Source organism: Strigops habroptila, chromosome 23 (genome assembly GCF_004027225.2).
Source record: "Strigops habroptila isolate Jane chromosome 23, bStrHab1.2.pri, whole genome shotgun sequence".
Taxonomy (NCBI): domain Eukaryota; kingdom Metazoa; phylum Chordata; class Aves; order Psittaciformes; family Psittacidae; genus Strigops; species Strigops habroptila.
The window spans coordinates 295,400-313,111 of NC_044299.2; the positions used below are offsets into that span (position 1 = coordinate 295,400).

The 17,712-nt window shown below is 56.6% G+C and overlaps 1 protein-coding gene across 2 annotated transcripts in view; it reads left to right on the forward strand.

The window, feature by feature from the left end:
* Positions 1-1,827: 1,827 nt before the first annotated feature.
* Positions 1,828-17,712, forward strand: part of FIGNL2 (fidgetin like 2) — a 29,490-nt gene continuing 13,605 nt past the window's right edge. The window contains exons 1-2 of one of the 2 annotated variants that reach the window (XR_003994837.1): positions 1,828-2,043; positions 12,696-15,050. Coding sequence is in view for 1 of the 2 variants with exons in the window: in XM_030510449.1 (XP_030366309.1) it covers positions 12,707-14,851 (2,145 nt within the window). In the remaining variant the exon portion in view is untranslated. Of the gene's footprint in view, positions 2,044-12,695; positions 16,358-17,712 lie in introns of those variants that run through there. The other variant, XM_030510449.1, reaches the window with a different exon arrangement.

Here is a 17,712-nt window from a genome sequence, read left to right on the forward strand (position 1 = left end):
CCAGAGCAAACTGAGCTCGATCCTGCCAACGAACATCCTGCTTTGCATCTCCCCACCTCTATCCATCCATAACAGCAGCTCCCATCCTCCAGTGCCCGTGCTGGCTCTCAGAGCAGCAGCATCCCACTGTGCCACAGGGAGGGGATTCGGGTGGGATATGGGAAAGGATGGAGAAGGCAGTGACATCATCCCAGACCTGCACTGAGCCAGACTGGGACGGCAAAGCCCCAGGAATCTCAGCTGGAGCTGCCCTTGGATGAGCTGTGCTGGGGCATTGAGAGCATGGTGCAGGTCCCGGTGCATTAGGCTGGGATTTGCCGTTTTTTGGTGTTTTCCTGCAATCCCCCCCACAAAAATCATTCCTGGTGCTGTCATTTGGGATGCTCCCTCCACTGGTGGATGGAGAAAAGGGACTCATGCAAGGATACAGCAAGAAGCTGAGTTTCTTTTCCTGTCGAATGTAGAAAAGCCCTGGATGTTCCTCCTGGAGCATTGGAAAAACCAGTGATGGAGAGGTGGTGGGGTCGAGTTTTAAGGCATTTTCTGCTGATAATAAATTTAGTAATGGAAATGAAATGGGAACATCCAGATCCTGGAGGTTTTCCACCAAAATGGGAAGAGCGGGAAGCCGCTGCCGGGTCAGTGAGCAGCTTCTGCAGGAAGCTGGGACACATAATCCCTGCACTCTGCCCAGGCAGGGCTGCCCAGATCTCAGCTTCAAACCTGATTCATTCGTCCTTTCCATGCTGCTTTCTCCATCCAGCCAGAGAAGCAACATTCCCGTGGCTGGATTGCAGCTGGGATAAAGCAAACAGTGCACCGGTTCCGCACTGGTGATTGTGTTTTAGTGCTGAGCTGCATCACTCCTGGATCCGGGTGGAATCCATGGATCTGGGTGGGATCAGGCAGAGGATCCCTTCAGCTCTAATATCTGCCCCAGTTCCAGGCAACACTCGCCTGCTCCTGCAAAGAAACACATTCCCTAATCCCTGAGGGAATGGCAACATTTGTGTGAGGCAAATAACGCCGTGATGTGATTACAGCAGGGAAGAGCCTGAGCTGGTTAAACAACATGAAGTGGGGCTTTGGAGAGCGAAGGGGAGGCGGCTGCTGGGTCTTCCTGGTGCAATCCCACCCCAAGAAGGTGAATTTTGGGGCACGGAGAAGGGAGCGCATGGCCCAGTGCCACAGTAAATGGGTTGTGCTGTGGCCACCTCCCATTGACACTGTATCCTTGGGGCAAGTGGTTTATTTTTGCACGGTAAACTAATAATAGGAAAGTATTCCAGGTATTTGGGGTTCCTCTGAGCAGTTCAGCAGCTGAGGACCCAGCCCATGGGCTGCAGCCGGGTCCTCGGGGGTACGGGCAGGGCTGGAGCTGGGGTGCAGCGCTCAGGGTGCTGAGGAACCGGGGTACAGGGTGCATGGGGCTGGAGGGGGCAAGGGTGCTGTGGAACCAGGGTGCTGTGAAGCACGTGTGTACTGGGATGCTGGGAGTCAGGGTGCATGGGTGCAGGGATGCAGGGGTCCAGGGTTTTGGGTGCATGGGCGCTGAGAAACTGCGGTGCAGGGATTCGGGGTGCATGGGTGCTGGGGTGCAGAGGTTTGGGTACATGGGCCCTGGGATGCTGGGGTCCGGGGGCTCGGGGTGCCGGGCTGCTGCGATGCCGGGCTCTCGGCCGCCCGCTCTCCCGCTCCGCCTTTGTGCCAGGCGGGCAGCGCGGCCGGAGCGGAGCCTTTGCCAGCGCCATCCCCGCTCCCGGCCGAGGGTCCGCTCCGCTCCGCCCCGCGCCCCTCTCCGCTCCGCTCCGTTCCGCTCCGCCCCGCCGCGGCGCAGGGGCGGGACATGGGCGGCGGGCGGGGACCGGCCCCGGCCCCGGCCCCGGCCCCAGCCCCAGCCCAGCGCCGGCCCCAGCCCCAGCGCCGGCCCCAGCCCCCGCCGCCCGCGGGCCGCCCCGCATTGTCCGGGCGGCAGCGGGAGGATGCGGCGCCCCGCACGGCCGCCCGCCGCCGGGCTGCGCTAGGGCCCGCCGGCATGAGGAGGTGAGCGGGGCCGGGGCGGGCAGGGAGCGGGCAGGGGGCGAACGGGGCAGCCCCCGACCTGGGTTTGGGGAGAAACCCGCCGGGTTGCGGGCTGCGGGAGGGCCGCGGGGGGCTGCGGCTAACCCAGCCCCGGTAACCCAGCTCCGATAACACAGCCCCGGTAACACAACGGGTCATCCCGGGAGAGCTGCGGGGGGCTCCGGGCAAACGTGCTCATGACATGAGCCCGCCCGTCGGCGGGAGCGCCTGGACCCGGCCCCCACGGCCGGAGGGGCGCGCACGGCGTTTAGGGACGCCCCCTCCCTCCATCCCATCCATCCATCCCTCCCTCCTTTCCTCTTTCCACCCCTCCATCGCTCCCTCCATCCCTCCATCCAGGAACAATGCGCGCTCCCCCCGGCCGCTGCCACACGTCAAGCGCACGCTGGAGCGTTCATTCGCCTCCAAAATAGTCGTGGCGCGGAGGAGCTGATGGCATTTTGTAACGAGGGGCTTTGCCTGAAAGGGAAAAGGCCAAAAGGCACTTTGGGAAAAGGAAAACAAGCACAGAAAGGGTTTTAAATAGCATTATACTGTGTGTTCCAGCATAAATCCCCCTGGTTTTGGAGGCTGGTTTTACATCGTTCCAAGTTTCAGTCTGGGATCACAAAAATAAACGCTACCATTAATTGGATCCCGGTTTTGTGGCAGATTTCAGGGCTTTGGATGTGCTGAACTGAAATGATGAGAGACCTTGAGTGCGCGTGGTGTTTCCTTTGAATGCATTGATAACGGCTCGGGATTGATTTCCTCATCCCATGCATGGGAATTGCCGAGGTTTCCCCCTGGATTCCTCCCTACGGGGGCTGCCTGGGCGCTGGTGGCTGCTCCAGCAATGACAGGGCGCCGGATTCTGCTGCTCCTGGATGCTCCGGCGCCTGTTTGCTCTTGGAGGTGGTTCTGAATGAAACATTCCAGCGGGATCTGAGGCCCGGGGGTTGTTTATCCCGTTAAACATTTGTTTTAACTCTCTTTAGCACAAGTGTGTTGACATTTTCTCTTGGGGGATAATGAATGGCACGGACTGTATTGTGTTCCTCGGAAAGCTGCAGGATCCTGCAATAACATAAACACCCAGGGCTGAATCCATCCCAGCTCCGAGAGGAATGGGCTCCGTGTTTACATCAGTGCTGCTCCTGTTGAAGTTTATTATTGGCTATGAGAATGGCCCTGTTCATACTTAGTGGGTTTATTTCCGTGCTGACGGCTGCAGTTTCCCTCCCTGCTCCAGCTTGGAGGTGCAAAGCTCTCAAGGAGGAGAAGGAGCAGCCGGGGGCTCTCCCTGCTCACAATTGGGTTACTTGGGAGCAGGGATGGGTTTCGCAGCTGCCTTTGTTCTCCCGCCGAGCCCCCGCCGCATTCTTCCCTTTAGCCATTATCATTTTGGTTAAACACAGAGGCAAGTTGTGTCCCATATGGATCATGTTAACAATTGCTTATCAGGAGCCCGTGTTTTCTCCTCCCTCCCTTTCCCCCAGCCTTTCTTCTCCCTTCTGAGGTCTGGGTTGGGGCTTTAACAGCATCTTGGTTTCGGTGCTGGTCACCTAAACCTCTCTTGTGTCCCGCCAGAGTTAATTCCCTATAGTGAAACAGGGAATAAACACTGGGAAATCTCCCAAGTGGGTTTCCCTGGATGCTGTGAAATGTGGGAAACAGTAGTTGAAACAAGCAGCGTGTCTGCGGTCATAGATTCACGCCTCTGGGCAGCAATGGGCTTCTCCCTTGGTGCAGATGAGGCTCCCATTGCCTTTCTGTGGGGAGGACGATGAGGAGGAGATGATCCTGATGCCACTTCCCGTGTTTGTACAGCCTGATACAAGCTGTGGTTTTCCCAAATCCCTCCTTAGGGCTGAAGGTTTCAAGCCCTCATCCCGCATCCATCCTCCACTCCTGGGGATTTCAGTAGCCACTGTTATGTTGGGTGCCCAAACACAGAGGCAAGGGCCTAACCTTAGGCCAAGGGAGTGGCCACCAGGTCACTTCCTTCACCTCCTCCTTCCCCCTTGGCAAAGGTAAACACAAAAGCCTCCGGGAACATTCGCCTCCAAAGCCGGTATCACGTCCCATGGGATGAGAAGGAATAAAACGATTCCATGTGGCGCAGCGTCACTTCTGTAATGATGGAATCATCCTCCAGCATTTAAATAAATCCTGGAAGGAGTTTGGCAGCGTGTGCTGTGTCTGCAGTTTGCTGTAGACTTGATTTGTATTAATGGAGGAGCTATTCCCTCGGGATAGGAATGCTGCCTCCAGGTTTTCCTGCAAACAGCCAAATATTCTCCTTTCTTCCTTTCTGTCTCTGCTTCTGGAATGGTTTGGGGATTCTGCACCTCCCAGCTTTCATCCCTGCAGCTGGAAGGAGACGGGTCGTATGTAGGGAAGGAGAAATCCCTCAATCCACGGATTACGGCAGCAGATGCAGGAGCACCAGATTGGAGCGAGGATTCCTAAAGGGAATGACATTAATGCATCTGGAGAAGCGATAGTGACCCTTGCACCACGCTGACCCTTGCCTTGATGCCATTGTAAACACTTTTCAGTTCTAGGGTTTGAGCTCCAGTGATTCCATGGCTGGAAGCGGAGCTTTGCCCTTGGACACGGGCTGCTGGGGAGGCTCCTTTTGTCATCCCAGGGCAGATCCCGGCGCATCTGGCCAAATGTCAGCTGGAATTTGGCAGCGTGCAGGAAAGCTGGAGGCTCCTGGCATCTCATTTACTCCCTTCCTCTGCTGGTTAATGTGGTGCTCCGGCTCCAGATAGGTCATTGGTGCTGCTGGTCCCTCATGTGTCATTGCCCTCTCATCCCAGGGGACACACGTGCCAGTGGTGGCACCCAGCATCCCGATAGAAGGGAGCTGTTGGGACTAAACCAGATTTAAGGAGGGAAATTCCCATTATTGGATCAGCAGCCAGCATATCGTAGAATCCTGTCATAGAATCATAGAATCAACCTGGTTGGAAAAGACCTTTAAGATCATCAAGTCCAACCTTTACCCCTGGAATGCCAAGGCCACTACTAAACCAAATAAACCAGTTCTTCCCAGTGCCAGCCCTGGCAATTCCTAGTTCTGGAAACCAGCTTATCCCCTTGCAGGCTCCATGGCTGTGATTGCTTTGGGTATATTATCCTGGTGCTTTTCCCTTTGGACTCAGCACGCTCTGGGATGGTGAGAAGGACTCTTCCCCCTTTTCTTCCTCTGCTTAGCCCTGAGCAGGATCGTGGTGCTTCTCCTGCTCCATGGTTTGCAGAGGATGCTGCTGCACACAGACATGTCATCTCAGCTCTCCTCTAACACAAGCAGGAGCTGGAAGCCAGCACCGGCTCTCTGCAGTGAGGTGTAGTTTGCTGTGTTATGAGGGTGTTATAAAAGCTCTCTCCTGGCCTTGTGGCCTGTCATCAGTTGAAGTTAATGCTGGTTAAATTGTACAGATCGCCAGCACAGCTTTTCCTCCAGTGCTGCTGCCTCAGGTCGCTTATCAGCAAGCCCTGATCTTTATGGGGGCCCCAATAAACCCAGCCAAGGCCTCACAGATGCAGCTGACGTACAGCGAGAGCAGGGGAGGATGCACATGAAGGGGTTTCTTCCTACCTCCTTTCTCCTGAGGACAGGCAGCTCAATCATGTTTATTTAATGGCAGTGATGCTGTGGTGCTGCCCGGGGCTGGACCAGGATGCTGGGATGTGGTCCCCGGTGGGATGCTTGGCTGCTGGAGCTGTGGTACCCAGGCAAGTGTTTTCTCTCAAAAGAGAAAAGAGCCACTTTTTCTGCCTTTTTCCCCCTAAAAAAGTGAAAACTAATGTCAAGACAAATTGCACTTTAACCCACACTTGTCTTGCCTACAAAACCCAAGCTGAGTAATAGCAGAATAAGTGTCCCCCTTCCCTGCCCCGGCTGCGCTTGGAAGAGGAGCCAGCTCCTCACAAAGACTTTGCTGTGTCAATAGATGAGAGGTGCAGCAGCAGCACTGAGCTGCGGGGCACTCGTGGCATCAGGGGATGCTGGAGCCCGGGTCCTCTCCCTGCGATTAATCTCTCATGGGACCAGCTGCTTTGTCTGCTGCTTCAGCTCTGCTGCAGCAAAGGGATGTTCCCCTCGGAGGCTGTTTCTTTCCTTCCTTTCCAAGTAAAGCACTCGACTCTGCTCCCCACATCCCGCTGCCTCCCGGGGCAGGATAACGTGGGGGTAATTGATGGCGAGAGGACTAATGGCTGCAGAAATGTGTAATTAAAGGCCGGGGTGATGTGCTGGGCACAGGAGGTTAGAGAGGTTGAGTGTGCTTTGAAGGGCTTGTCCTGCACATCCCTGGTCGCCCTGCTCATGGTGGCCCCTGTGCTGCACATTGTGTGTTATCGTTGGTCCAGCACCACGCGATGGAGGGGTTTTCCTATCGCTTCTGGCATCGCTGCAGCTGGAATCATCAGCCCCATCCTGCCTCCCATCCCCTGTGCTCCATCTCCAGAGCATCTCCTCTGAACACAAGGCCACGTGTTGGCCAACATCAATGAGTTAAAGTGCCAATGTGCCATGAGGTTGGGCTCTGCTGAACCTGGAAGAGGAGCGACTGCTCCTCTTCCTCCTGGGAATGGCAATGAGTAGGACGTGGTGCCCAGAATGCTTCATGGCAACCTGAGAGCACACCAAGGTGCCACATTCCCTGCTCTGCTGTGGGTGCTTGCGGTCGATGGGAACAACATCCAGCAGCACGAGCTGGGTGCTTGGCCTCAGATGCTCGTGGGCAGCACTCACAGAAGGGAGTATCTGGGAATGTCAAGATATTCCCAGTTGCATTTTAATCGACACCAAGCAGTAGGGCAGGACCCAGCCATGGAGATGAATCTGCCAGGTCCACACGGGCAGGGTTGTGGTCACAGCCAGGTACATGCTCCAGCATAACTCCATTACAGAGCTGACCTTGGGCTGTTCATCCCCTCCAAGGTGATTACTTTTTAATGAGTGCTGCTGGAAAGGGAGCAAAATGAATTATTCCTGCCCTAGGATTCGCTCCAGGAGGCAGGAGCATCGCTGCCCCGATCGATGCGCACGGAGCCAGCCCGGCTCCAAACTTCTCCCTGTTTCCCGGTGATACCTTCACCCTGATGCTGCTGCCACTGGGTTATTCCTTAACCTCTTGGGGTTTATGAGCAGCAATCCCATAGTGGCAGGTTGAGGCACGTGTATAATGATAGATGATAGATATAACAGGCTTCTAATAGCCGTGTATCTATGTGGACTCGCAGGGTGCAGGAGGTGGGAGCTGAAGGGGCGGCTGCTCTGAGCATGATCTCCGAAGCCCATCCTGGAAGAGGGATGCTGCAGGCTCAGGCGTGGATGAGGGCAGCAAAGAAAGAAGCCAAAACCAGGAGGACTTGTGGAAAATCCATTAGTGAATGGAGTGCAGGAGGGAGCGCGGCTTTTCAGGCTGCTGAGGCAAGAATCCGGGAGTCAAAAGGCTGGGAAAACAAAAGCCATGGAGAGAGGCCTCCCCCAGCCCAGCCCCGAGGGCAGGGGAAGGTGGTCCGCAGGGAATGGGGTCCCCCATCCCGCAGGGTGTGTGACAGGGACACGTGGGGACCGCAAGGACGGAGCTGCAGGATTGATGGGAAAGGGGAGGTTTTGCTCCCTGTGGATCACGCTGCCCAGCGGAGCACCGAGGCGGAAAATACAACCAGTGTGTGGGGCTGGATGGGGCTGGGAGGCTTCCTAGAATTAGAGTTAATGAAGATGGATTCATTCCATGGAGGAGATGAGCTGGAGCTGCTGCCACTGTGGACAGGGTCCAGTGCATGGGGCAAATCATGCCCCTGCTGCAGCCCCCAGCGCTGACCCCAGCCCATACGGGACAAGATCGGCCAGGGGATGGTGGCTCCTGCATTGGCTTCTTCTCCCAGGGAAGTTTGTTACTGGAGCTTCATCAGGGAAAACACCCTGGGAGGAGAGGGCCTGGGGGTGCCTGGTCTCTTGAGCCCCTTCCTGAGCTGCAGAGCATCTCCTGCATCTAATGACCTTCATCCAAGTGCTTGTGGGCAGATGGAATGTGATGGCAATGCTTTCTCCATGGAAAAAGAAGTGATTTAATAGTGATTTCAGCCTGATGGGTTTGTGTGTATCAGGGCTCACAGACACCTCCTCACACAGGGTCTGTGCTGGGTGTGTGGATTAGACCATGGCTCCACATTGCCCAGCTCCATAACACTTTGGAATTGCATCTTTCCATGCTTTGTAGGGCAGATCCCAGAGGTTGCATCCTCCAGACATCCCACCACCAGCACCTACTGCATAGCTTGGGGCTGGTTAGGGTCTGGTGGGGCCATCAGGAGATAATGGTCCCCCCAGGTCCTCCTTCATGGGGGCAGACGTCATCTCAGGGGGTGCGTGGTGAGTCCTGATGGGTTTCCACAAGTGGTTTTGAATGGAGGGAGGTCTCTGGCTGAGCCCTCGTCATTCAGAGTGCATGGAAACGAGGTCCATTTGACCTCCTGGCCACCTTCTGGGGCCACACCTGTTTGGGGAGATGGTTCTGCTGATGAGAAATGGATTTTCCTCTCCAATATAATCCTCTGGAAATGGGCTGGGTCCAACCCAGGCCCTGGCGAGCTCGTCCAGCATCAAGGAATGACATTCGGGTGAAGAGCTTCAGTCCTGACAGGGATCTAGCAGCACCCATGGGCCATGGCACCCTTCTCTGCACCCTGAATTGACCTTGAGGCACGGTGGACTTGGGTGCCCTGAATGCTCAGTGATGCTCTTGCTATAAACCTCTTTCCTACCTGAGGAGCATCCTTCAAGCAGTGGTCTGGTGGAGATCACAGCTGGAATGTCACCCCAAGGAGCATCCTTGCAGCGAGAAGGAGTCTGGTTTCTTTTGTCACTGTATTTTTAGGTCCCTTTATTGCTTCTTTTCCTCCCATCCATCTTCCATCCCAAAACCCTACCTGGGGTTCATTGCCATATCCCCTGCATCTGGGCATTCCGAGGCTGGGTACCGCTCCCTCCCAGTGACATTCCCATCCCTCTTGCTGTGACAGATGGATGATGCTCAGCTGCTGCCAGGCTCAGCACATCCAGATGAATGCTTCATCTGCTGGGCTGGTGCTGGCGCAGCACAGATGGACGAGGGCCCGTTGGTCACTCCTGGTTCATGCTGGTGTCCAGCTGCCCTGCACTTGATATATGAGCGGACAAAGCGGATACTGGAGCCTTCAGCTCACTCCAGCCAGGGCTGAGGCTGTTCCTCCCCTCCTGGTGGGGAGAGGGCACGGTGGGAGTTAGCCTAAATCCTTTTAACATATGTACATTGACCCTGCTCTGATTGCAATTCCAGCCTCCGCTTTGTCGGCACCAGTGAGGAGGGGATGGGGAATGCGGTGGACAAAGAAATGCAGCTTCCCGATGGATTTGCCAAACCACCCAGATTTGCCTTGGAAAACTTGATGTTTGTGCTCCTGTCTTGGGCTGGAGGATTTAAACATCTCACCCCCTGCAAATGCTGCGAGGGTTAGGGTTATATCGTGGCTAAGTGTGGCTTTGTGCTCTTCTTGCCCTGATCCTGTCTTTGGGACCAGCTCCACCACCCCTGTAAATCACTGCCAGGCTCTTCTACCTATTACGGACCCACCATGTAGGGATTCACTAGAGGTGACCCATATCTAGCTGAAATGTGTTTAGCAACATTCAGAAATGCTGCTATAATCTACAGCATTAATGCTAAAGTATTTCAGAAGCGTTGCCACAAATCTCAGTGGGTGTGAATGGAGTATTCTGATTTATAGCTGGGATTTGGCTTGTGGCAATGCCATTCCACTCTGCCCACGCTGCTCATAGGAGGCAGGGATGAAGCCCAGGGCAAGGTCCTGGCTGCAGAAGCTGAGAAGAAAGGAAATGCCTCATTTAAAAGAAGAAGAAGTCATTCCCACTGTCTTCTGTTAGCTTGGGTAAGCCTCTTCTCTCCTGCCATGAAGAGATCGCTGCAGCTGCTGCAGGACCTGGAGCATCATGCATGGATCAGACCCCTCAATGTTGTGAATCCAGCTTTGGGGCAGGAGTTGCATTGATGTGAGGCTGCATTTGTGCTGTGGGTGCTTGGTCCAGGTCCTTGGCACAACACAGAAGATCCATCTCACACGACATCCTTGATAGGAGAAGTCTTAGGTTAGCAGGGCTGTGGGGACCACTTGGTGGAGGCTGGGCTGTGAATGGAGACTCTCAGCATCCTTTGCTCTTTCTTAGCCCAATGTTTGCACGTTGGAGATTGAAAACCCTGGGAACACGGGCAGATCCTGGAACCGGGATGGCTTTCCCTGCCTTGGGAAGCGATCGCATCAGGCTGCGGGTCATTACAGGGATAATGGAACTGCTCAACGTCCTTTGGAAAAGGCATAAATCCTCCAAGCCGGCAGCTCTGCAGGAGGATTTAACCCAGGGAGACAGTGGCAGGACAAGCAGAGCATTGTGGAGGCAGCTCATGGGCACGTTCCTGCACCTGGAGCAGAATCATCCCGCTCTGGATGCTTCTGCAGAGCATCAAAGGGTGTCCAAGGGGACATCGGGATTCATCCAGTGCCTCTGTGTGTGTACCTGGGGCTGGGAGCACCAGAAATCCATGGGGTGCTTTGCCTCCGAGGGCTGGGGGTGATGGCTCCATGCTCCAACAAAGGCATCCAACACTAGGATGCTGCTGGGGCAGCTCCCCGTTGCCTGCAATCCCCCATCCCGCGCTTTTCCCAGTGGGAGGGAGCGCACCCCATCCCATTGCGGAGCCGTTGGACACCCTCGGCGGGCAGCCTCGGAACAAAAGCCCGGCTCAGAGTCACTGCTGAATAGATTAACAAGATTTCCATAATTAGGGCGGGCGGGAACAATGGGATTCTCCCCTGCCCAGCCCCCCCCTGCCCGCCTTTGTCCCCCTATCCCTAGGGATAATGGGCAGCAGTGAGGGTGGGAACCGGCCCGGCCATTTGGTCACTGGACAGTCATTTTCTCACACTGCCAAGGGGAGCATTGAAACATCTGTCCCGCTCCGCCGCCTCTTTCACATCCCATTTCAAGCCCATGACAGGTCCTCCCTGCCCACAGCCCTCCCCCCCCAGCCTGTGCTTCCAGGTTTTCCCGAGGTTTTGGCTTTTTCTTTCCCAAATGCATCCTGTCTTTACAGGGATGGATAGAGGCGGGTTTGCTTCCCACTCTTTTCGCACTCAGGTTTGCTCTGGATGAGAGCATCCCCCTGCCCCTCACGGGGCACAGGATGTGGTGCTGAGGGATGGGGCTGGAACAGCCCGTGCCATGGTGGTGGGCTTCCAGCTGACTCTTAGGAAGGCAATTCCCAGCATCAGGCTTCTGGTGTCTGAGCAGTGGGATTTGGGTGTTGGTATTGATGCTATAGGAATTCGGGTGTTGGTATCAATCCGTGCTATAGGGAAAAGCCAGGTGTTCCTTAGGGAAGTGCCTGTTGTTGTGCAGGGGGGTGTGTGTGTCCTTGGAAGCTCCCGGATGCAGGACAAGATGGACACAGAAGGGCTTGGCTTCTCCCTTCTCCAGGAAGGATGGGTGAGGGTGAGGATGTGGATGCTGCCATTGAGGGCTGGGATTTGCTGGTGGTGGTGGTGGCGCCTCATTCCTCCCTCAGGAGAGCAGGAAAACTCCCAGTGGTTTAGCTCCTTTACAAAAAGCCATGTTTAAAAGGAGTCTTATTCCTCTTGGAGTCATCCAAGCCCCATCCCAGGCAGGTCCCACGTCCGGGCTCAGGATGGGCAACGTTCTCCTTTGTGTGTGTTAAAAGGGCCCTTTCCCGCAGGCTGAGCGTTTATCTACTGGGAGCACGTTAATAATGGCCAGTAAATGCAGGGAGGAGGCTGGCTCAAGCCATGGAAAGCCGCTATTGAAATCCTCTTGTGGAAGTTTGATATCCAAAGTGGAAGCACAAATGCCATCTAAGTCAATTAAAGCCTTAAGTAATCTAATTGTGCAGTAGCCACAAAGTGGCTTAAAGGCTGAGGGAGGAGATGGATGCAGCATGAGGTCCCCTCCTGGCTCCTGCTTCATCCGTCCCCTGAGGCATTGGGTGTTAGGGCATGGGGGGGTCCCACAAAGGGGGGTGATGGGGATACGGCCACCAGCCTGCCAGGGTGTGAGGATAACTGAGACACGTGCAGTCAGGATGTGATCAGTGGCTGGAGCAGCTCCCGTATGGAGCCAGGCTGAAAACGTTGGGCCTGGAGAAGAGAAGCTGCGTGGAGACCTCAGAGCAGCTTCCAGGGTCTGGAGGGGGCTACAAGGATGCTGGAGAGGGACCTTCATCAGGGACTGGAGCAATAGGACAAGGGGTTATGGGTTTAAACCGGAACAGGGGAAGTTCAGGTTGGAGATAAGGAAGTTCCTCCCTGTGAGGGTAGTGGGACACTGGAATGGGTTGAACGGAGAAGGTTTGGATGCTCCGTCCCTGGAAGTGTTCAAGACCAAGTTGGAGCAACCCGCTCTAGTGGAAGGTGCCCCTGCCCGTGGAACTGGATGATCTTAAGGTCCTTTCCAACCCAACCCATTCCATGATGCTGCCAGGGTGGTTTTTGGAGCTCATCCCTGTCTCTGGTCTCACCCTGCGCTGTCCTGTCCCTCACAGGTCTGTTGAAGATGCACTGGTCACCAGAGCATGCCCAGTCCCTGAACCAGTGGCCGGAGCAGCACCTCGACGTCTCCTCCACCACCTCGTCCCCAGCTCACAAACCCGACCTCTACCCCAGCACCCGCCAACGCTTCAACTACGCTTGGGCCAACGATGACATCTCAGCGCTCACGGCCTCCAACCTCCTCAAGAGGTACGCCGAGAAGTACTCGGGGGTGCTGGATGCGCCCTACGAGCGCCCGGCGCTCGGCGCCTACGGCGATGGAGCCTTCGGGCCGGTTAACGGGCAGAAGGGGGACGGCGAGCCCTGGCCGGGGGCACACGGCTCCGATGGCACCTACCCGCTGACCCCCATCCACGATGGGCTCCCCAGCACCAAGGGGGTGGTGCCCCCTGCCAGCGGTGGGGCCATTGGGCTCGGCAGCTCCCCCGTGGTACCCGCCGGCCTCACCGATCCCATGTATGCCGGTAACTCCTGCGGAGGAGCTGCCGCCGGCTCCGCCGGGATTGGATCATCTCAGGAGTATCCCTCAGGTTATGGCGGCACCTATTTGCCCTCTGGCTACTGCACCCAGCCGGCAGCAGCGCTGCCCCCTCCGCACCCCCCTGCCCTCCATGGCTCAGGGCTCCTGCAGCCCCCGCACCCATCTCCCGCCCTAGTGCCGGGCTATGGCTCCTCCGGCCCCATGTACAACTACACCGCCGGCAGCTACCCGCCGCAGCCGGGCTACGGGAGCATCCACCCGCCCCATCCCTCTGCTTCCTACCTGCCCTCCGGCATCGCGGCGCCCACCCCGATCCCGGCCCCGCCGCCCGCTGCCCGCCCACCCGGTGTCCCTGGCTATGGGTACCAGGGTGCTGGTTTGGCCCCGCTGGCTGTGCCCCCCCTTGGCACCGAGGCGGCCGGAGCGCTGAAGAGGAAGGCGTTCGACATCGCCGGCGGGGAGGATGAAGGGGAGGGCAGGTATAGGAAATACAGCTACGAGCAGCCAAAGTCCCCCTACCCCATGTCAGACAACGGTGAGTGCCGGGGCAATGGGTTCAGTGGCAACGCCGAGTCCCCGCAGGTGGCCTTCAAGCCCGGGAAGCGGCCGTCGGGAGCCGGGAATGCCGAGGAGCACACGGGCAAGTACAGCGGGCAGCCCATGAAGAGCATGGTCTCACCGCCCTATGGCACCGGGGATGCTCCGCTTGCCAATGGGGAGCGGGCAGCTGAGCCAGGACCCCCCTTCCCACTGCGGCTGCCCCCCAAAGCCCCGCTCTTCAGCAGCCCAGCAGTGGAGGAGCAACCCAAGAACATCGACCCCTTGGTCTTGGACCTGGTGAACACCAAGATCGTGGAGCGGGGACCACCCGTGCAGTGGACAGACATCGCCGGGCAGGTCTCTGTGAAGGCCACCATTGAGGAGGAGCTGGTGTGGCCCATCCTGCGCCCCGGTGCCTACACTGGGGCGGGACGGCCACCCCGGACCATCCTGCTCTTTGGTCCCCGTGGCACGGGGAAGACGCTGCTGAGCCGCTGCATCTCCACACAACTGGGCTCCACCTTGCTCAAGCTCAGCGGGACAACCCTGCTCTCCACTTGGAAAGCCGAAGCTGAGAAGATCCTTCAGACTGTGTTCTTCGTGGCCAGCTGCCGGCAGCCCGCCGTGGTGCTCATCACTGAGGCTGAGTCCATGCTGCTGGCCCGGGCTGGCGAGGACGTGAGCAGCCTCAAGTCCCAACTCCTTTCCTACCTGGACAACATCTCTACCTCATCCGAGCAGAACGTGGTCATCATCGGCACCACCTCCCGGCCCGGCAGCATGGATGAAGCTTCTCACCGGCGCTTCGCCAAGCGCTTCTACATCTCCCCACCAGACAGCATCGCCCGGAGGCAGATCCTCCATCACGCCCTGGCTCAGCAGAGCTGCTGCCTGAGCGAGCGGGAGATGTCCTCCCTGGTGCAGCACACGGAGAGCTTCACGGGCAGCGAGCTGGTGCAGCTCTGCCAGCACGCCGGGGCCACCACGCTGCACGGGCTGCAGGGCCAGCTCCAGCCCACCTCCTACCAGGACTTGGAGAAGGCGTTCTGCAAGGTGCGCCCCGCTGCCTCCCAGAAGGAGCTGGACTTGTTCCTGGAATGGGATAAACTGTACGGCACCAGGCACTGACCGTGTGGGGCACCAGGATGGACCCTTTGCCCCATCCCAAGGCGCCGGGACCGGTTGGAGGGGCTGCGTTGGGGTCTGGGGGGGCTCTAGTTCTGAATAACCAAACCTCATCCCGACTCCTTTGGCCTCAGCTGGGCTTTTCCTCTCCTTGGTTTTCCGGCGCCCACTGAACTCAGGATAACCTATTTATTGTATTCCCGTCCATCCATCCCTGGCTCAGCGATGTGGGGCCAGAGGCGCCTCCGCATCCGCTTTTCCAGCCTCAGCTACCCAACAGCTTGACTCTTACTGTTCCATTTGATATCCCTTGATTGTTCCTAACAGGAATACCTCGGGCGTCTTGAGCAGAGCAGCCCCTCGCCCATGGCACCAGCAGCCATGATCCAGGAGAGAATGGGGAGGGGAAAGTCACAAAACCGGGGGGGTTGGAGTTAAAGGCTGTAGATGGATCTCCTAGACTTGGGTTTTTATTTTTGTAAGGTATGTAGTGATTTTGGGTTTGTTTTTTGCTTTTGAACTACTCAGGAAAAGAATTACCTCAGCAAAACCAGAAAAGAATGTGTTTAAAACCCTCTTTTTGCGTAGGAAAAGAGCTTTTTAAAGAGTTTTCAGACCTGGGACAAAGCTGCTTCATTGCATTTGCTTCCAAAAGGGCTGGAGGAAGAAAGGAGGAAAGACAAAAAGAAACTTGAAGCTGTTACAAAGAGGAAAGTTGAATGTATTTTGGGTGCTTTTCACATCTCTTATGCCATGAGTTCCTTTGGGTTAACATTGTTCTCGTAACGTTTGGTGGAGTAACGTGTCTTCAAGGGGCAGAGTGTTCGTGCCGTAGGTTGGGAGCTGGGGCACCACTTTTTGGATCAGGCTGGTTCCTGCTCCCTTTCCATGGCAAATAAGGGAGTTTTTGGCTTCCCACCATCCTCCAAGCACCAAGAGGCTCCAGCAGAGGCTGGTGGTGACCACAAAGTTGCAGGAAACCGCTTTTCCACCCCAAAACAGTCCAGGGTTTGGGCTGAGAGTGGGTTCCCCCTCACCGACCAACCATCGCATCATGCATCACCCAGAGCATGACCCCACCGCACGTCCCTTTGCATCTCATGGGGGAGGTTCATTTCTTGTCTCCAATTAAACCAACTCATTTTATCACTTTCTTCTGTTGCTCTATGTTGTAACTGGGGGATGCAACTGCTCTGGGGCCATCTCAGAGCAGCCCCCCATAACCTCAGGGTCTGCACATGCAGAACACACTCCCCCCATTGCATTGGTCAGTTTTGGGATGGTTTCCCACTGTTTTGGTGCAGTTTCCCATTGGAGCATGCGTGGGTGCAAAGGGCATTATGGGGGGGGGAGGGCAGTCACCTTCCCCTCCTCTTCCTCCAAAAAGTGGTCCTGGGTTCCTGAAGACTTATTATTATTATTATTAATTATTATTATCATATTTGTACACTCTCTGTAACCATTTCTACCTCATTTTGCAACATATTGTACATGAAAGTATTTAATTCATGGCTTATTAATGGCTGAAAAAGAAGAAAGAATAAGAAATGCTTTTGAGCTGTAATGGTCTACCTCAAGAAATGCTGTATTTTAAGAAGAAAAGTATTACACAGTATTAAAGAGATTACCTGAACGTGCCTGGAATGGTTTGGGATGAAGGGATCTCAAAGCTCATCCAGCTCCAACCCCCTGCCACGGGGACCTTGGCCCTGCCGCAGGGATGGATTCTCACCCTTTGCTGTTGTTATGAACGGAAATAAAGGGAAAAGTGGCTTTTTCCCAGCCCCATGGGGTGCTGTATCCCCATGCCAGAGGGGACGCAGTAGCTTCCTGGCCAGTAGGTGCCTGGAGCCTTTGTGCTGGCGCTGGTGCATCCGGAACAATGCGGCAGCTCCGGCCTCTTATTGGGACCCCTGAGGTTATGGAGCTATGAATAAATTACACGGAGGATGGATGGGTCGGGAAACGGGAGGAAGGCTCCGTCCTCCTCTGGCTTTATCCTACCCTGCTATAACGTGGGCGCGCTGGTGGTACAGGGCCACCTCGTGGTTATGGGTCCTTACCCAGTCCCTGAGCAAACCCGCGCTGGTTCAACTCAACCCTGCACCATCTGTTTGGGGTGGGAGAGGGAAAGGTGGGTTCCCTCCATAGGGAGGGAAAGGGGAGCTGCTGCTGTTGCCTCGGGAGGCCCTTTGGGAGATGGTCTGTCCCCATGCTGTGGGTGCTTGGAGCCTAAACCCTGGGAGGGTGAGTTAGGGAAGGCAGGGATGCTTTAGGCTCGCTGTCAGGGATGCTGTCAGGGATGCAGGCAGGCATGCTGCCAGGGATGCTGTCAGGGATGCAGGCAGGGATGCTGTCAGGATGCAGGCAGGGTTGCTGGCAGGGATGCAGGTGGGGATGCTGGCAGGGATGACAGGCTGGAGGCACAGGGCTGAGCTGGACAGGATGCTCAGTCCTGGGGTGAGACATGGGACAATGCACCAGGGAACAGGGGACACATCCCTGGAACATGCCGGTTTGTGAGGTCAGATGCGGGGCGGGGTTCCACATTCCAGGGACACTCTGATGCCGAGGAGCACCCAGTCGATGCTGGTACCCGTGGGCCTCATCTTGCTCCTGCTGGCCGCGGGCAGCCGGTGCGAGGACACGGTGGCAGCCAACGTGGGCAGCCACACCATGAGCCGCATCGCTGACCTGCTGTCCCCGTCCGAGTGCCTCCGGCTCCGGCTGCAATTGTCGGGCCCGGATGACCTGGGGGAGCGGGAGCTGCAGCGCCTCTCTGAGGAGAACAACCGCATCCCCCCCCGCCACCGCCGGGACCTGCGCGGTCCCATGGGATGCTCGGAAACCCTCCGGGACTGGCT